We start from the raw sequence: 17,667 nt of genomic DNA on the forward strand, positions 1-17,667 counted from the left end.
ATCAGTTGTTCAAAGTACTAACTATATAACCGATAACTGTTGGGGAAAAAATCCTAGTTCCTTTAAAACCAGTGTGAATGTACACTAAAAGGTGCAAATCCATGGGTTAAGGATGTCAGTACATTTTTAAGAAAGTTGAATAAAGTACCCATATGGCAAATAAATGTTGAATCCCCTTCCAAGCTCAAACATTACACTGATTAAATCACAGAGATATTTCTTGTTTGGGGTGATGCCCATTAGGCAGAGGGGTCATGGTGACAGTGTTCCTGCCGTGGCTTTCCAGAGAAGTCATTCGAATGGCTGAAGAGCCATTTTGGTAAGTGGTAGACCTCTGTTTATAAGGCATTATGCTACAGCAAAGCTGGCTGTTGAAATGCCTCCGGAAGCTTTCACTGAGGAAATAGAGTGCAAACGGATTGACACAAGAATTGCTGAAGCTGAGTACCCGGGCTACCAAAGTAATGACCATATGGCCAAGTGATGGATCAATCTTACTGTAGTTAAAGGACCGATACATGTACAGCACATGGGTGGGCAACCAGCATACAGCAAACAGTACTACAAAGACGAGGACAATTTTGGCCAGGCGCTTTCGTGTTTCCATCTGAAATGATAAAGTGAGCAGTCAGTCAGTCACAGTAAATGGAGCTAGTCCATGGTGAAGCCTTAATCCAAATATATACAAATATGCTTTGCATTAGTTTTCACAACTCACTTAAATACAGTCCAGAAAAATTAACAGCATTAGAAACCAGACTATATTTCCAATAAAACCTCTGCCACTTTTTACACTATCCACTGGTTTCGAGAGCAGATCCTTGCATGCAGCACTAAGCTAATCACATAATACTGCATGTCAGTATATAGGTTGCATTAAACACTGAAGGTCATCATCATAATCTCTGAATGCATCTATCTCAGGCTGAAAAGAATTATGGGAAACTTTGATTCATTTTCCCAGCCACCCCCAATCAAATGATTGGCACCGTCAGAGCTCACCCCACCTGCCAACTATTAGGGGATGTATGCCAAGGCATAATCCAATAACAACTTGTGCATCTGTGGCACCAGAAAATCCAGAAACTAATATTATTAGCAATTGACTGAAGAAAATCCAGTTCAAAGAAAGTGAAGAAACAACCCTCCACTGGAGTACTGCATCTCTTGCCAATGGTAGAATGGCTTCCCATTGGTCTGAGTAGCTCTTAAACCTTATAGAACATAAGGACATAAAAAGAGCCATGCTGGATCAGACCAAGATCCATCTAGTCCTGCATTCTTTCACACACTGGCGAACCAGCTGACTCTAGGATGCCCATAAGCAGGATGATGGCTACAAGGACCTGCTGAAGCTTCTTTGTGCTGTGGGAGCATCTAAGGTGAAGTAGGATGCGCAGTGGATTCTGGTAGGCCCAAAGGAAAATATGCAATGCATTCAGCTGTAACTGCAAGATCCAGCCAAGGTCATATCTTGCATGCTTTTTTCCCCTTGATGTGATCTAAACATTCAATATGTTCACTTTGACCAAGTTGAGCAGTCATTTTTGGAGAAAGGGGGTAGCTGAACTTTTAACTCATTTTTAAAATATTTACACCCCACCTTTCTTTTGTGGCTTAAAGCAATTTACCATTCCAAATTAAAAACTTATGTACAATAAAATTCTGAGTAATTCTCTTCCCATCCAAAGAGAAAAATATCTTCAACCTACACCCCACTGAAGGCCCTAGTAACTAAAATGAAATGCCTCCTTAAAAAAACCTATAAGAGGACAGCACCCTCTTATTTCCTTAGGGAATCCATTCCACAAGGTGGAAGTGCCTATAGAAAATGCATGGAGTCTGGCAGCCTAGCTTAAGTGAGGCAACAGTTCTTAGAAATGATGAGAAAAATTCTGATAATATAGCTTTCAGCAAAAAAAATGTGATTAGGAATAACTTAGAGATAATAGAGGCAATAGCATATTAGTATTTTGAAGTAACATCTGATCTAGATAAATGAGATTTTTGAAACTCTCTTAAAGGAAAACTCTTATAATACTTACCTGTTTTTTAGAATGTTCACTGTGTTCTCCAGGTAGGTTATGTGCACTCTTAATTAAACTCCTGGCAATATGATAGTAGTAAACACTAATAATAGTGAGAGGGATAAGGAGATATACCAAGAGAATCATCACCGAATGAATCCTTGGGTGCAAGTCATCCTTTGGAGGATATCGTACACATTCTGTGAAACTGACATTATCTGCATCGTTGATATGGGTCACTTCAGAGAATACAGCTTCAGGAACTGCTAACAGGATGGAGATTATCCAGATGGCTATAGCTTTTATACAGGTCCACATAACTGCATTGGGTGCTTGAATATCCATTGGATTTACAATTGCCTTGTACCTAAAATTGGAGGGGGAAATGAACATTATTTTTCAAAGAATACATTATTTCATTTATTGAAAGGCTATAGCTTCTGATGAGCCTACCTGAATCACATACACACACACAAAGAAAAAGAGAAGGGAGGAGGAGGAGATTCTGTTCTGTAAATCCAGATTCAATCCTTGCTATTGAATGGGTGAACAATTCTTCAACTGGGACACAGCATTACAGTAATGTAGAATCTCTTGCTTTAGTATATCTTACCAATATTGAATCACTTTCACCTGCTTTCAATTCATTTCAGTAAAGTGCTGCTTTAAATCTGAATTGTTTAGGACCTGAATATCTTAAAACCACCATGGACATATAAACCTACCTGCGTGTTCAGATTATGATCAGAGGCTCTGGTCTGTAGACCTTTTCAGTGATGTCACCCAGCCAACCCATTAAAACTCCTTGCCTCCTTTAGCGCTCTGGCATGCCTTGACTTGGGTACCAGTTAAGGATTTCTTGGCTTTGGTTTTATCTTTGATATATAGGTCTGCTGTTTGTCCTAGTTTTACTTAGTTATTGATATGGGGATTTAGGCTTTCTGCTTTGAAAGTATTTTACGGTTTCACTTGTGTCAAGTCCCATACCAAGACCATGGCACATCAGTGTCTTCTTGGATAAAGCAACCTTCCTTAGCCTCAAACTGAGAGGAGCAGAAGTGGAGCACTCACCCATTCCACCTCCTGTCCCTTAGATCAACTCCTTTCCCTGCTGAGAACCAGAGCTGGTGCATCCTCCTCAGTCTCCTTCCACAAGCCTTTTAAATGGCTGAGTCATACCTGCAGCATGTCCAAATGCCTCCCTACACCCAGAATCCCAATGGGGGCATATTCTGAGAAGAAGCTCTCAATCAATACTTTTTATAGGCTTTTTAAATTATCTCATAACATATCTGTGACATTATGTCCTCTTTATATGTTATATATTATATTTTACAGTAGTGGATTCATGGATTTTCTTTAAAATATCCATTCATTCTAGTGTACTTATTAACTTCATGGAATCTACTGGATAGTTGGAGAAATTTTTGATTGAGTTCCATTTCGATTTTTTGAAATATATATATATACTGTTTGAGTTGTCACTACTATTCAGCCAATATAAATTTGACATAATATGGCCTAAATGTTACTGTGACATTACACCACTGGCAGCAATTCCATCTTCCCACTTTTAGGATAGACTTGAAATGAAGGTTACCAATTTTCCAACAAACAACATCCCCTATGAACTTACACTAGACCCAAATTAAATTTGTGAGGGTGTGGGCAAGAGAATAGGGTAGTGTGGATTGTCTGCCTGAAAAATCTCCTGACCCATAACCTGAATTATGAATTGGTTTATTTAAAACATGGCCTAGACTCTTGTTTTATACTCTGGGTGTATTTCTATGTATAGTATAACCTGCAAAGGAAATATTAAGGAACAAACTCTGGACTTCATTTAAGACACTGTTTATCAGGACTTAGCCCCAGAAGTGAGGATTCAGCCCTTGTGCATATACAATAATAATACAGGTAGTAGTACTTGTGAGCATGTGTCGAGTGCCACATCTACCATTGTTAAGATACATTCTCTTAATTCCTCTTCATCCAGATTCTCCCTGAAATCCATTTCTTTCTTTTTTTTGGAGGGGGGAATTTGGAGTCTGTTTCTAATCTATTTTGATCAAAGAATCATTCAAAGGCAAGAGGGAAAGGAAGGAAGGTTCTGCAGAATTTCAGAATTTCACACTGTAGATGCTCAGAGGTAGGCAATGTCTTCCTAAATCTTCCTATCTTCCTCTAGAGCACCATCCTGTGGTGTGTAACATTTTTTAAAAAACCAGCAAGGGCTGAAATTACAACAGTGTGCATTGATTTCTCGATAAAGGGAAATAAAAAAGAAATGAAAAAGAAGTCCCCCTTTCTTTTGAAAAAGAAGGGTTTATCTTTCTTTTTGACAAAGATGATGAGGAATTTTGAGACCAAGTCCTATGAGGAAAGGTTGAAGGAGTTCGGTATGTTTAGCCTGGAGAGGAGACGACTGAGAGGTGATATGATAACCATCTTCAAATATTTGAAGGGCTGTCATATAGAGGATGGTGCCGAGTTGTTTTCTGTTGCCCCAGAAGGTCGGAGCAGAACCAACAGGTTGAAATTAAATCAAAAGAGTTTTTGGCTAAACATTAGGAAGAACTTCCTGACAAAGCAGTTCCTCAGTGGAACAGGCTTCCTCAGGAGGTGGTGGGCTCTCCTTCTTTGGCAGTTTTAAAGCAGAGGCTAGATGGCCATCTGACAGCAATGCTGGTGCTGCAAACTTAGATCATGAGAGGAAGGGCAGGACAGATTGCATCAGGGTTTGCATCATGGCCCTTTCTTACATGCCCAGGGCAGTGCTGATCGCCACTATGGGCTCAGGAAGCAATTTTCCTCCAGGCCAGTTTGGCCAGGGATTCTGGAGGTTTTTTGCCATCTTCTGGGCATGGAGCAGGGGTCACTCCGGGGGGGGGGGAGGTAGTTGTGATTTTTCTGCATTGTGTAGGGGTTGGACTAGATGACCCTGGTGGTCCCTTCCAAGTCTATGATTCTATGATTCTAAGAGGAATCAATGCCTATATCTAAAAAAGTGAATTTTAGAAAAATAAATTACCCTCCCCATAACAAAATTAGCTACATCCTTACCACCTAGTACCTCTGCCAGCCTTTCCACATTTGGCATTAAGACAAAGGACTCCCACACCATGAGTATAATTTTCAAGACCTTGGACTTCCTGTTTTAGTAGTTAAGCCCCTTTTGAAAGAGATTTAGATGTAAAAACTGTACTCCTTTAAAACACACCCAGTGTTGGGACTGTTGGCATTTGAGGCACCAAGATTTTGAAATGGTGCCAGATACTCTATAGGAAAATTTACCGCACAGAGGTCTAAACCCAGCTGATCCTTAAATTAGTCCTCAAGGACATCCATTTTGGCTTCACAACATTAAGACAAGCTCTGCACACACAAATGCTTTCCACACCAGCCTAGCAAGTATAATGAAAACTATCTGTCTTCAGCCTTTAAATGCCTTGCAGCTTTCTACAAACAGCCATGATTCATGACGCCCAGGGATTTGGAGATGGAGCTTTGTTCCTTTTATTAACAACTATGTTAACCAATCAGCATGTTGACTAGATTAGGAAATCCATTTAGGAAATCAAAATCCTCTAGCAAATCCAGACAGCTCTTTGCAGGGTCGTATGAAGAGAGGGAAAGCAGGCTCCAGAGTCTCACCACAGGTGCTAGCATGGCACTCCTTCAGCGGCTGCACATTCAAAATAGAAGACATTGGTTTAGGTGCCTGGGTGCATCACCTGAGACTGTTGCCTGGTTTAAAGACAATGCTCACAAAGCAAAAGAACCTTACCCAGGAAACTGTCATAAGCCTAGTGTGTTGTTTATACTGAATTGCTACCAGCACTCATGCACACATCGATCTCCAGATCCAAATAAGATATGTTGCTTAATTAGCATGCCTGCGCAACACCTGCTATGGATCCCTGGCATGCTAACTCAAGCACGAGTTGTGCTTTGCACAGGTAGCAGCAATATTTGAACAAGATACTGTGTACACATCAAGTTATAGGGCAGGTTCTTTCACCTCACCAGCATCAAGCTTAAATAAGGACTAAGAGCCAGATTAATACAGATGAGCAGGAGATCCCATACTACAGGTAATTAACATGCTTTGGGTTCATGAGAAATATGAGGTCTAGTGGGTGGAATACATTTGGGGAATATGTGCATCCAGAAGCATCATTTTGATATGGAATGGGAACTGTTTTTCAGATCACGGACATATGTCTTGCTCAAACACTGAGTAATTAGAAGGTACCTAAAAGTAATCACAACAAACATTGGGCTGTTTTGTATTTCAGTTTCAACATGTCTTAGTTTTTGTTGTAGGGATATATGACAGGATTGCCTGACAAGTAGTTAAAACTCCAAGAACCAGAAAAATCCAATAACAGATGATCCCTGGAATCAGAGTTCTTTTGATGTGACATAAATCGATTGGATGACAGGAAAAGCATCCAATTCCCCCCCTCCCCACTATAGCAGTAGCATCTAGAGAAGATATACACAGTGATGTGGAGTGATAATTCACCTAATCCAAGTGGTAAATTGCCTGTGCACGAAAAGCCACCCCATAGAGTGGGTTGATGAGACTTACACAAAACAGCCCGAAAATGTTCATTTGTTCTTAGCATTTCTAGGTTTGCAGAGTTCACTCCAATAAGGTATAGTACATTAGAGCTGATACATTTCAGACAGGAAAATATATTCAGAATGTTGCGATTTGACAAGGGTAATATTTGTCCAAATGCATTTAAAATCTCTAAATTTGATACAATTGACTATGTTCACAAGTGCAGAGAAATGTATCAAGAAACTGCCTCCTGATGCAACCATGCCAATATCAAAGCTGTTAAATCAAAGAACAAAACAGAATTCACAGAATGGATTTTCCCCACTTCCCTGCCTTTTGCAGTCCTCTCCCTTTTTCCTCTAGGGAACAATGTGGGATACAGCATGGGAAGATTAAGGGGAAATCCATGAAAATTGGAGACCCACCCTTGTGTTAGTAGATATTCTTTATGGATTTAATATTGATGGGAAGCTAATTTGGCCTCAACCCAAAGCCAGTCTCCTAGAGACATGACTGTTAAGCACAAATCCATAAAGGCAATGGGCCACTGAAAGTGAAAAGGCTGGTTCCACAGCCATTTGACCTAATACCATGGGACTGTCCTCTCTGTTTCCTTGCCGAACTCATGGCTAGTCAGTGATGGATGCAATAAGTAAAGACCAACAATGAGAAAACATGGCCATGTGATTTTCCAAAATGACCTGTAAAAGCTGTGGCAATGCTTGCTATCACAAAAAGAACATGAGGATCATGGTCTACATGCAGAGGTGGCATAAAGTCCCACCGAAGAAATAGAAATGGCCATAAATGTGTTGTTGCTGATTAGGAGCTGCCGCTGCCTAATTTTCCATTCATATTTTGACTAATCTTTCCACATGGCTAATCTCACCTTCTAATAAACCACGTGGACTGTACCAGCTCATATTAATTCAGAGAGAAAAAGAGACAGACAGAGAGAGATGAGAAGGGCGAGGAGGAGGAGGAGCACTAATATGAAGGCTCAATTTTCTAGCAAATGAGCAGCTCAACCCTAACCCTCAGATGCTGGTACACTGCTGATGCTTCCATCCATGTTCAGTATTTGATATTCTCTCAGTAAAAAGAAGAAGAAGAAGAAAATGCAAAAAGCCCAACTCCAGGGAGCTGGAAGCGCTGGGACAGCACTGGATTCCCATTAACACCAGCAACATCCACCAGTCACAGAGTAGCATGGAAGTGACACTCCAGTGTCAAACATAGATGGAAGCTACCAGCCAAAAGACATTGACACCGCCATGCTTGCTTGATGTCACCTTGCCCTCACCCACACAGAACACACAACAGGGGAACACAACAGCAACCCATATGGAGGACTATGGCATGCCCGGTAAGAGTCCTGAAACCACTGAAATCATGGCAATTTCACAGATGGAGGTTTAAATCCTCTCTTGCAAATAATAGAAGAAGGGTGTATCCCAAATTCTTGGCAATATTCAAATACTACATTAATTCCTAAAGTGGAAAGCTCTCCAATTGATATAAGTGAATTTAGACCTATAGCTCTACTAAACTGACTACAAAAATTTTATGTCAATTATGGCAAACAGATTAAAAAACATTCTACATGAAATAATAAGTGATGAACAAACAGGATTCCTTCCTAAAAGAAATCTGAATGAGAACATCCGTTATCTTATGAATCTTTTAGAGATTGGAAATAAAGACATAAGTAAAAAAGTATTTTTTCTTCGATTTAAAAAAAGCATTTGACAATGTAAATTGGAAATATATTGAACAAGTGATTTTGAAGTTTGAATTGGGAAGTAAATTTTTGAATGTATTTAGAGCTATATATAAAAATCAGATGACTAACTTGATAATTAATGGTGAAAAATCTACGAGCTTAATGATAAGGAGAGGTACAAGACCGGGATGTCCCTTGTCTCCCCTTTTGTTTATTCTAGCCTTAGAATGTTTGAATATTCAAATTATATAGCAATAAGATAACAGGAGTGAAGGTAGGGGGTATACTATAAATACAGAGCCTATACAGACGATTTATTACTATTTACTGAGAATCCAGTAGATGGTTATGAACATATTGAACAAGCTTTACAGGATTTTGGTCATATTTCAGGTCTCCAAATAAACAACAAAAAATCTAAGATTATAGAAATTAATCTTAGTAACAAAGAAAAACAAAAATTATCCCAATTATCAAACTTAGACATAGTTTAAAAAAATTAGATAACTTGGAATTTGGCTCACAAAGCATAATACAGACATTCAAAAATAATTATATAAAACTTATAAATAGAATAAAAATGACTTAAGTTCTTGGAACAACCTTAAGATTTCCTTTATGGGAAAAATTGCAGCTGTAAAAATGAATGTTCTCCCTAAATTTCTATTTTTATTTCAAACTATTCCAATACCGATAAATAGAGTCTATTTTAAAACATGGACTTAGTTGTTATTAAGATTTGTATGGGGAAATAAGAGAGCAAGAATAAAATACTTGAACTTAATCGATGATAAATCTAGAGGAGGTTTAAATTTTCCTGACTTAAATCTTTATTATGAAGCAGCTTGTTTGACATGGGCAAGAGAATGGATTACTCTAAAAAATAAAAAGCTACTTAATTTAGAGGGGAAAGGGAAAGGTTTTGGTTCACATGCATATCTTTTCGACGACAAAATTCTGGCTGACAATTTTTTTAAAAAACATTTCATTAGAAAAAGCTTATTTAAAATTTGGGATAAATATAAATTAAATTTCAAAAATAAAATACCACTGTGGACTGATCCTATAGATAGGATAGGATAAATAGATTAAATATATATCCCATCTCATATAATCTAAAATAAAGAGACATACTTTATGTACATAATGAAGAAATTATCCTAAAAATTAAAGAAGATATAATTTGTTGCAGCAAAGATTGGTACTTATGCAGACAATTTCAGGAATTATTCAAATCAGATTTTAAAAGAGGCATTAACCCTCAAAAATCATGGTTAGAAAAGGAAATAATTGAAAAAGAAGACAAATTTCTATCGAAATTTTATAAATTTCTTCTTATGTTAGCGACAGAGCAGGAAGTAGTAAAAGATACCATGGTGAAATGGGCCCAAGATACAGGGCAAAATATAAATATGTCTCAATGGGAAAAAAGCTGGAATCAAACACAAAAATTCACTCCCTGTATTAGCTTAAAAGAAAATTTCTATAAAATGTTTTATAGGTGGCATTATTCGCCAAGAAGACTACATAGGTTTAATAATAGAATTCCATCGCGCTGCTGGAAATGCAGAAAAAAAGAAGCAAATTATATATACATGTGGTGGGAGTGTAAAAAAAGCCAAAAGGTTTTGGTCAATGATTAGTGGAGAATTAAGTAAGATATTAAAAATTAATATTTAAAAAAGTATTCCTTTATGTCTTCTGAATATTATTGATAAAGCAATATATGCTGACAATATGGTCTTTCTCATGTATGCTACAACAGCAGCAAGAATAACTTTTGCTCAGAAATGGAAGAACAGCAAGGTTCCAAAGAAGGAACATTAGATCTTTAAACTTTTGGATTACAAAGAGTCCGCTAGATTGACTGCTCTTTATGAGGACCAAGATATGTACAAACATGAGTCAACATGGATGCCATTTCAAGACTATATCAAATTAAAATATGGTATGATATGACTGGACTACATAAATTTATGAGTCTTAAGACAAATATTATTTAGATATCGGTTTATTATGACAGTTTTTTACATTTACAATTGTTTTAATATAGAGTAATTTACAAAATGCAGGACAAAATCGAGACAGAAGAATATCAACCAGAATAAGCTTGGGAAGTCAAAATAAATTGAGTATACATGACAATTTTTTTTGTATAGTTTGAAAGTTTCAGTGAAGAATTTTTGACATGTTGGATTTTGGATTTCACTGTTTAATTTTGGATTTCAACTGTAACTTAATTTCTTTTCTTCTTAGTATTTCCTCTATTGTTGTATCTTATTAAAGTTAATAAAAAAATTAAAAAAATCCTCTCTTGCAAAGGCAGGCACAGGAGGAAGGAAGCTTGGCCATCCCAACCTCATCACCCAGACTCTTTAACAGCTCACTTGGCAGAGAAAAACTGCACAGTGTCTCTCAAGCAAGACTTCACCCAGGAGGGAGAATGCCCCAAGGGGCAGCTTTTTGGAAGGCAAGCTGGACACAGACATGAAGACACAGCAATGAAAACCACACAACAGAATACTCACAAAAGGCATCCCTGTCATCTCTCTTGTAGCTCACTGGGAGTAAACATAACTATGAAAAACATAACTGTGAAAAACTGTGGGTAAATCCTACCAAAAGGGAAGCCAGGAATAAGGCAACACTCACATTTTGTGCATCAACAAGCTAGTCAGCAGCAAAATGGAACACATGAATACATGAAGCTGCCTTACACTGAATCAGGCCCTTAGTCCATCAAAGTCAGTATTGGCTACTCAGACTGGCAGCAGCTCTCCAGGGTCTCAGGCTAGATTTCACATCACCTACTTGCCTAATCCCTTTAACTCACTGGTTCCCAACCGGGGGTCCGCGGACCCCCAGGGGTCCGTGAGAACTAAATTAAGGTCCGCGAAACAAAGTTATAAACCCATAATAAATTAATATTTTCAATTAAAAGTTCTCTATTATAAAATATATATATTCAAATATTATTCTAAGTTTAATGTTTAACTAACAGTTATGATTAAAGTTTATTTTCAAATTCTCGGAATTTTTATTTTGAACCTTGGGGTCCCTGCACCAAACAAAAAAGTCCTAGCGGTCCCTGGTCAAAAAAAGGTTGGGAACCACTGCTTTAACTGGAGATGACAGGAGCTGAACACAGGACCTTCTGCATGCAAAGCAAATGCTCTACCACTGAGCCACAGATGGAAGCAGGAGAGAATTCACCTGATGCACAGTGCAGACAATTCCTCTAATCCCATGCCCAATTGGCCACCATTGGAAGCAACAAATCATGGGGCATTTGGAATCTCAATTGGCCCCAGTGTCAAAAGCAGCCCCATATACCAAGGCAGGAAAGACTGTACATAAAGGCACAGGGAATAAACAGGGAACAAACCTAAGCAAGTCTACTCAAAAGTATGTCCCATTTTATTCAGTGTAGCTTGCTCCAAGGAAAATGTTCTTAGGATTGCAGCCTAAGATAGTGCTGTAGAACATTCCAGGCTTAGCATGCATGAAGTCCCTGGCTGAAAGCCCCTATGTAAGCTACATAATGGAGAGGGGATGTGAAAAATAAGGGTTGCTGGGATGAAGAGCTGTTCATAAACTTCACAAACACAGTGGTAGGATGGCTATATAGGATGGCGCAAAGCAAAATTTTGGGGTCTGGGTCAGCTAATCCAGAGCTATCGAATATGTCTATGGGGCTTAACGCACGGCCAATTTGTCTCGCTTTTGTGCCTTAATAGTAGCGAATCTCTGTGGTCCACACGCACGACCGTCCAAGTGCTGCGCATCGGACCCACCTTAGTCGCGAATTAAGGCAAAAAAAACCGGGTTCAGCAATCCCTGTTTTCTAGCGATCTTTTCAGTGCTAAACCGCTACTTTTTAAAATTTCGCTACATTACTGGAACGCCGGCGTGCGTGTAATCACATGACTAGCCCGCTACTAACCTCCTTTCGTTCAAGGACACGCCCCCCCGAACTTGCGAGGGGGGACTGAGCCCCCACCCCAAGGCAAATGGCAGCTGAAGCACAGTCCTGTCCTACCTTCCTTTTGTATAGGCTGACCCGTTTTTTGTCACATTTCCTGGCCGTCCCGTCTTTTTAATTAAAATGCCCATTTTGTCCTGTTTTGAATAAGCCCAGCCAGTTTTGTTGCCTCGCCCTCACAACACAGCTTTATTTACACTCGGAAGGAAAAGGCACAACTTTCCAGCTTTGGGTGGAAGCAAAACGTGGTCCGTCAATCTGATCAACGCATTCCCATCCGCTGTGCTGTTGCGAGCCTCTGAAGTGGCACGCTGAAAAATGTACAAGGCTTTCCTTCCCCTCTCCTCTGGGCTGGCCACGAAGCAAAGAGGTGAAGTCGAGATGCACTAAAATGAATGACAGGCTAGCCGATTAGAAACAATGGGAGAGGATGCATAGCCTATTGAAGGAGCCTGGATTGCCAATTGCCTTGCATGAGCTCCATTGAAATACATTACAGCACAAACAGAGTTGCAAAGAAAATGTGGAATGGATTTTCCAGTAAGATCTCTAAACCCAGAGCTCTGGGACTGGAATGACAGCCCATGGGACTAGCACAATCCATCCTGTCATCCACACCAGCTTCTACTAGTGAGTTCGTTTGCAATGCCTGTAAACTTCTGAGGTATGCTAGCTTCACCAGATTGCCGGTTTTCTAACATCTCAGCAAAAAAATACCCACATCTTTTTTTCAGTAGCACCAACGCACCTCCCTCACTCTAGTATGCATTCCACTGCCCCACTCCAAAAAGCCATTTTATGCCTGAGAAGATCAATGCTTAACAGGTTGAGACGATGGTATACCGGAACGCTGGTGTTCCAAGAAAAAAAGGGGGAGAATCGCCCTTTGATTGGATAATCCCTCAGCCAATCCTTGGGCGATGTCACTCCCCTGCTATCCCGCACTGCGAACTATCCCACATTATATGGTTGGTTCAAACGCACAGGGAGCCTCCAGCAGCTACTTGTTTCAGACTTAATGTGGGATAGGCTGGCGTCATGCGTTTGATTATCCAGACTTAAATATTGTGGGATTAAAATATTGTGGGATAACAGAGGAGCGAACCAGGAACATTCTGCCCATGCGTTAATGCCCATAGTTTCACACACGCCATCAGTTATCAGGGAGGGGGGTGAAAGTGAAATAAGGGTTTCCTGCCTGAGATGTATATAGTGCTTGAGAGAATTAGTGATTGGTTGTGAACTTAGTTGGCATCCTAAACTGCACTGTGGCAGTGTAAATGTGATGAACCAATGGAGAATTTGTTGTTAGGCAAACATGTTCATGAGTATATAAGATTTCACCAGCACCTAGGGCAAGAACTGGGATAGAACTAAGCCCGGCTCTTCATTTGACAATGCCTTTGGCACTGCCTATTTCTGGCCCTATGGCTGGTGCAGCACTGGGATCATATTGGAGTGGAGTGCTATGCTGCCAGTTCGCCAAACACACCATGATATATCCAAGTTATACCAGCATGGGTCTCAGTTGCTCTTAAGAATTTCACAGACTGGACTAAGGATAGTGCCCCTTGTTCTGAGCACCACCCCTCTTTCAGGAATCACAGCTATCTCTGAACATCTTAATCTCTGTGATTTAACTGATCATACATTGGGTGTATTTGGGAATATGATATGGCAAGGGGGTGGGAAATCTCAATGCTATTCTTGTCCATTACCAGGGCACTTGGGACTTCTGCAGCACTGAAGGATAATTCAGATGCTGGCTTGACCCTTTAAGCTCCCAATGCCTAAGGCCCTCTTTCCTACTGACCTGACCACCTGATAAGATCTGCTTCTCTGGCCTTACTCTGTGTGCTGCCCACCTTTTGAGCAAAGAAGAGAGGAGCTGGTGACAAGGCTTTTTCAGCTGCGATGATCATTCTTTTCATTTTGGATGATGTTGGATTTCATTGTTTTTGTTTTTGTAAACTGCATTTCTCAATTTACTGGAGAATGGGGTTAGAAATAAACTTTTTTAAAAAACTAATAATACATACATATGACTAGCACAGCTGGAGAAAATGTTTCAACAGGTGTTCAGCTTTTTCCAGAGGTAATTTTTTAAAGCAATTAGTTTCACTTGAGTCGCTGCAAGGAGCTGATGTGTTTCTCATCACATTGGCAAGAGAAAATCAAATCATGTTCTAAACAGAAGGAAGTAAAAAATACCTCTGTGGTTTGGTTAACTTTTACTTCAATTGCACACCTAATTATCCCCCAAGTAGTTTATCCGCAATTTTGTTTAACAATCGATACCAGCAATTGTCTATGTTGTATATCTTTTAAGGAGACATTACTATATTTTATATATTTTGTAGGCTATTTTATATTTGTTTACATGTAAATATATATATATACTATTTATACTTAGTATGCTATTTAAAGTTCATAACCTTAACCAGCAAAAATGCCTTTGCAGCTGAATGCATTTTTCAAACCAAAATGATTCCATAGAGACATGGTTTTGGCTGAATTGCCGCCCCACTGCACCCGACTTGTTTGGTTTGACATTTGTTCTCCTTCTTCCATTGTCTTAGCATTGGAAAGCATTGTGTTTTTGTGAGCTGAGGAAGGTAGACCTAATAAGAGAAGAATATGCCTCTTCCTTTATGAAACTGGTCTCCCAACAACACCTTGTTGGACATTCTTACAACAAAAACCGCTTTGCCAGAGGTCTAGTGAAGAAACCGGAGTACAGCATACCGTGTGTGTCACATCAGTTATGAAAGGAACATGAGTACAAATCATATGTTTGCATATGAAAATGCCTGTGAATTGTGAGACTATCACTGCTCCTGAGATTTTTAATGGAAAGGTTGTCACATCCTGATGTCCTACCTTCATATTTGATGCAACATCCTTTTGTACTGGGATATTGAAACCCAAGGACAAAATATGACAGGGGAGAGGCTGTGGCTCAGTGGTATAGAGCATCTGCTTGGCATGCAGGAGGTCCCAGGTTCAATCCCCGGCATCTCCAGTTAAAGGGACTAGGTGATTAGGTGAAAGACCTCTGCCTGAGACCCTGGAGAGCAGCTGCGGGTCTGAGTAGACAATACTGACTTTAATGGACCAAAGGGGGTCTGATTCAGCATAAGGCAGCTTCAATAAAAAACAGCCCCTTATAAGCAGCTCTCTTGGCTCTCAGTCTGTACCTTTCTAAGTGTATGCACTCAAAAACGTAAGTAGCTAATGTACCTGGCAACTTCTGTCATTGTTTGCTAACCTAGAAGGCTGAGCTTCCAACACTGCAGAGAGGCCCCAAAAGTGTATACCCTGTTTGAAGTCATCACAGCACAATTCTTGCCATGAAGCCTGCATGGTTTATGCTGGATCTTGGCTCTCTGCTGTGCAGATATAGTGAGGAATCGGACAGATGTAACTGAGGATGCCTGAGGAGTGATTGGAATTCTGCATGGGTCACAGTTGTTGCCATCTGTGTCCCGGAGTGAAAGGCAGATGTGCATTGGGATGCACATCTGTTCCCCTTTCGTTGCCAGCAAGGTGGATTTTCTGGACACCTAGCATTCCCAAAGGGCGATTGGTCCAGATTTCCCACCACACGTTAGCCTTGGTTGTTGTTGTTCGACTGTCAGCACTCAACTCTACTTTCGCCAGGGAAAGAACGGATTTAGATCAATTAGACGGTGTTGTTAGTATCTGCCCCCTGGGCAGCATCTTGCCCCTGAGACCCCAGTGCATGGGGAGGGGAGGGGAGGGGGTCGTTTCTCAGCTCCCTTTGCTGCCGTGACTCTCCGCACCACGATGCCTCTGAGTAGGGCAGCTGGTGCGGGGGAGCCCCCGGGGGTGTGCCCCTCCGCCCCCCTCCGGCTCACCTGTCGGCGCTGAGGGCGGTGAGGGTGAAGACCGAGACGCCCACCGAGGTGAGCTGGATGGCGGGCAGGAGCTTGCAGCCCAGGGCGCCGAAGAGCCAGCCGCGCAGGAAGAAGCGGGCGGCGTCCACCGGCACGCAGGTGAGCAGCAGCAGCAGGTCGCCGGCCGCCAGGCTGGAGAGGAAGAGGTGCGGGGCGCTGCGCCGGCCGCCGCGCCCCAGGAAGACCCGCAGCAGGGTGCCGTTGCCCAGCAAGCCGGCCACCAGCAGCAGCCCGTACAGCGCCGGCACCGCGCAGCGCACCGCCAGCAGCGCGCCCGGCCCCGCGCCCCGCGCCCCCGCCGTCCCGTTGCCCCCCGCCCCGCTCGGCGCCATGGACCCCCGCCGACGCCTCGGCTCGGCTCTGCCCGACGGGACGGGACGGGGCGGGAGGCCGGCCGCCTGGCTTGGGCAGCAGGGAGCCCGCCGCCGGAGCTGGGCCGCCTGCCCGCCTTTATACCCGCGGCGAGGTCCGCCTCCGCGAGGAGGAGTCCGGAGAGGCTCCCAGGAGCGCGGCAGGGGGCGAGGGGGCGGCCAGGAGAAGAGGCCCTTTGGCGAGGCCCACTTTCTCGACCGCGTAAGGAAGAAGCGACGCGGCTTCCAAGCTTCTTCCCTTCCCCGCAGCAGCCGCCCTGCGGGGCAGGTGGGGCTGAGAGAGCTGCGGCTAGCCCGAGGTCCCCCTGCTGGGTGCGGGAGCGGGGAAACCAACCCGGGGCGCCAGATCCGCCTCCGCCCCCCGTGCTCCAGACCAGAGGCCCCCCCCCGTCCCCCCCCCCCCCCGGCTGCGAGCTTCACGTCGGAGGGCGGGCGCCTCGGACCGCAGGAGCGGCGGCGGGGCGGCCGGAGGGAGCTGTCCGTGCTGGAGTGCTGACCGCGTGCCGGAGCCGCCGTCCGACGCGGCCAGCCCAACCGCAGCCGACGGCGCGTCCCCCCTTGAGGCTGGGCCGCGGCTCCCGCCAGCGCCGGAGGGTCCTGCGGGGTCCCTCGGCCCATTCCTCCGGCGCCGGCTTCGCGGCCCGGGTTGGGCTGCCCCATCGGCCCCAGGCGGCGCGGAAGGCCGGCCTCCCCTTCGGGAAAGAAGGGGGGGCTCGTTCGCCCCGGGCGGGTTGGTCGACTCAAGGGACTTGGATGGACGTGAGCCCCCGCTGACATCAAGAAGAGGGCCTCCAGGTCCAAGGCAGGAGAGGTTGACAACTGTTGGCAAACACGCCCACCCTTCTCGGTTTCGGGGGGCTGAGCCCCATAGGATTCACCGGACTTCCGCAGGCACGTGTGCGGGAGCTCCGTTGCCCAGACGAAAGGCTGGCCGTTTGGCCGCATAAACCAGAGCGAAACAACGCTCAAAAACCGCTATCAAACTGATAACTGGGGGGAGAAAACTCTTTGCTCCGCTGTGCCTTCCACGAGCGGCATCGTCCGACGAACTAGCTGGCTGGGCGAAATTATTCTTTC

At 42.9% G+C, this 17,667-nt stretch overlaps 1 protein-coding gene across 1 annotated transcript; it reads right to left on the bottom strand.

Annotated features, from left to right (window-relative positions):
• Positions 1-205: 205 nt before the first annotated feature.
• NMBR (neuromedin B receptor) lies at positions 206-17,535 on the bottom strand. Its single transcript, XM_056852565.1, has 3 exons — positions 16,181-17,535; positions 2,046-2,394; positions 206-607 (listed from the first exon to the last, which is right to left on the bottom strand). Exons 1-3 carry the CDS (start codon positions 17,533-17,535, stop codon positions 206-208), a joined length of 2,106 nt encoding a protein of 701 aa, XP_056708543.1.
• Positions 17,536-17,667: the final 132 nt, after the last annotated feature.

Source organism: Euleptes europaea, chromosome 7, assembly GCF_029931775.1.
Source record: "Euleptes europaea isolate rEulEur1 chromosome 7, rEulEur1.hap1, whole genome shotgun sequence".
Classification (NCBI taxonomy): Eukaryota; Metazoa; Chordata; class Lepidosauria; order Squamata; family Sphaerodactylidae; genus Euleptes; species Euleptes europaea.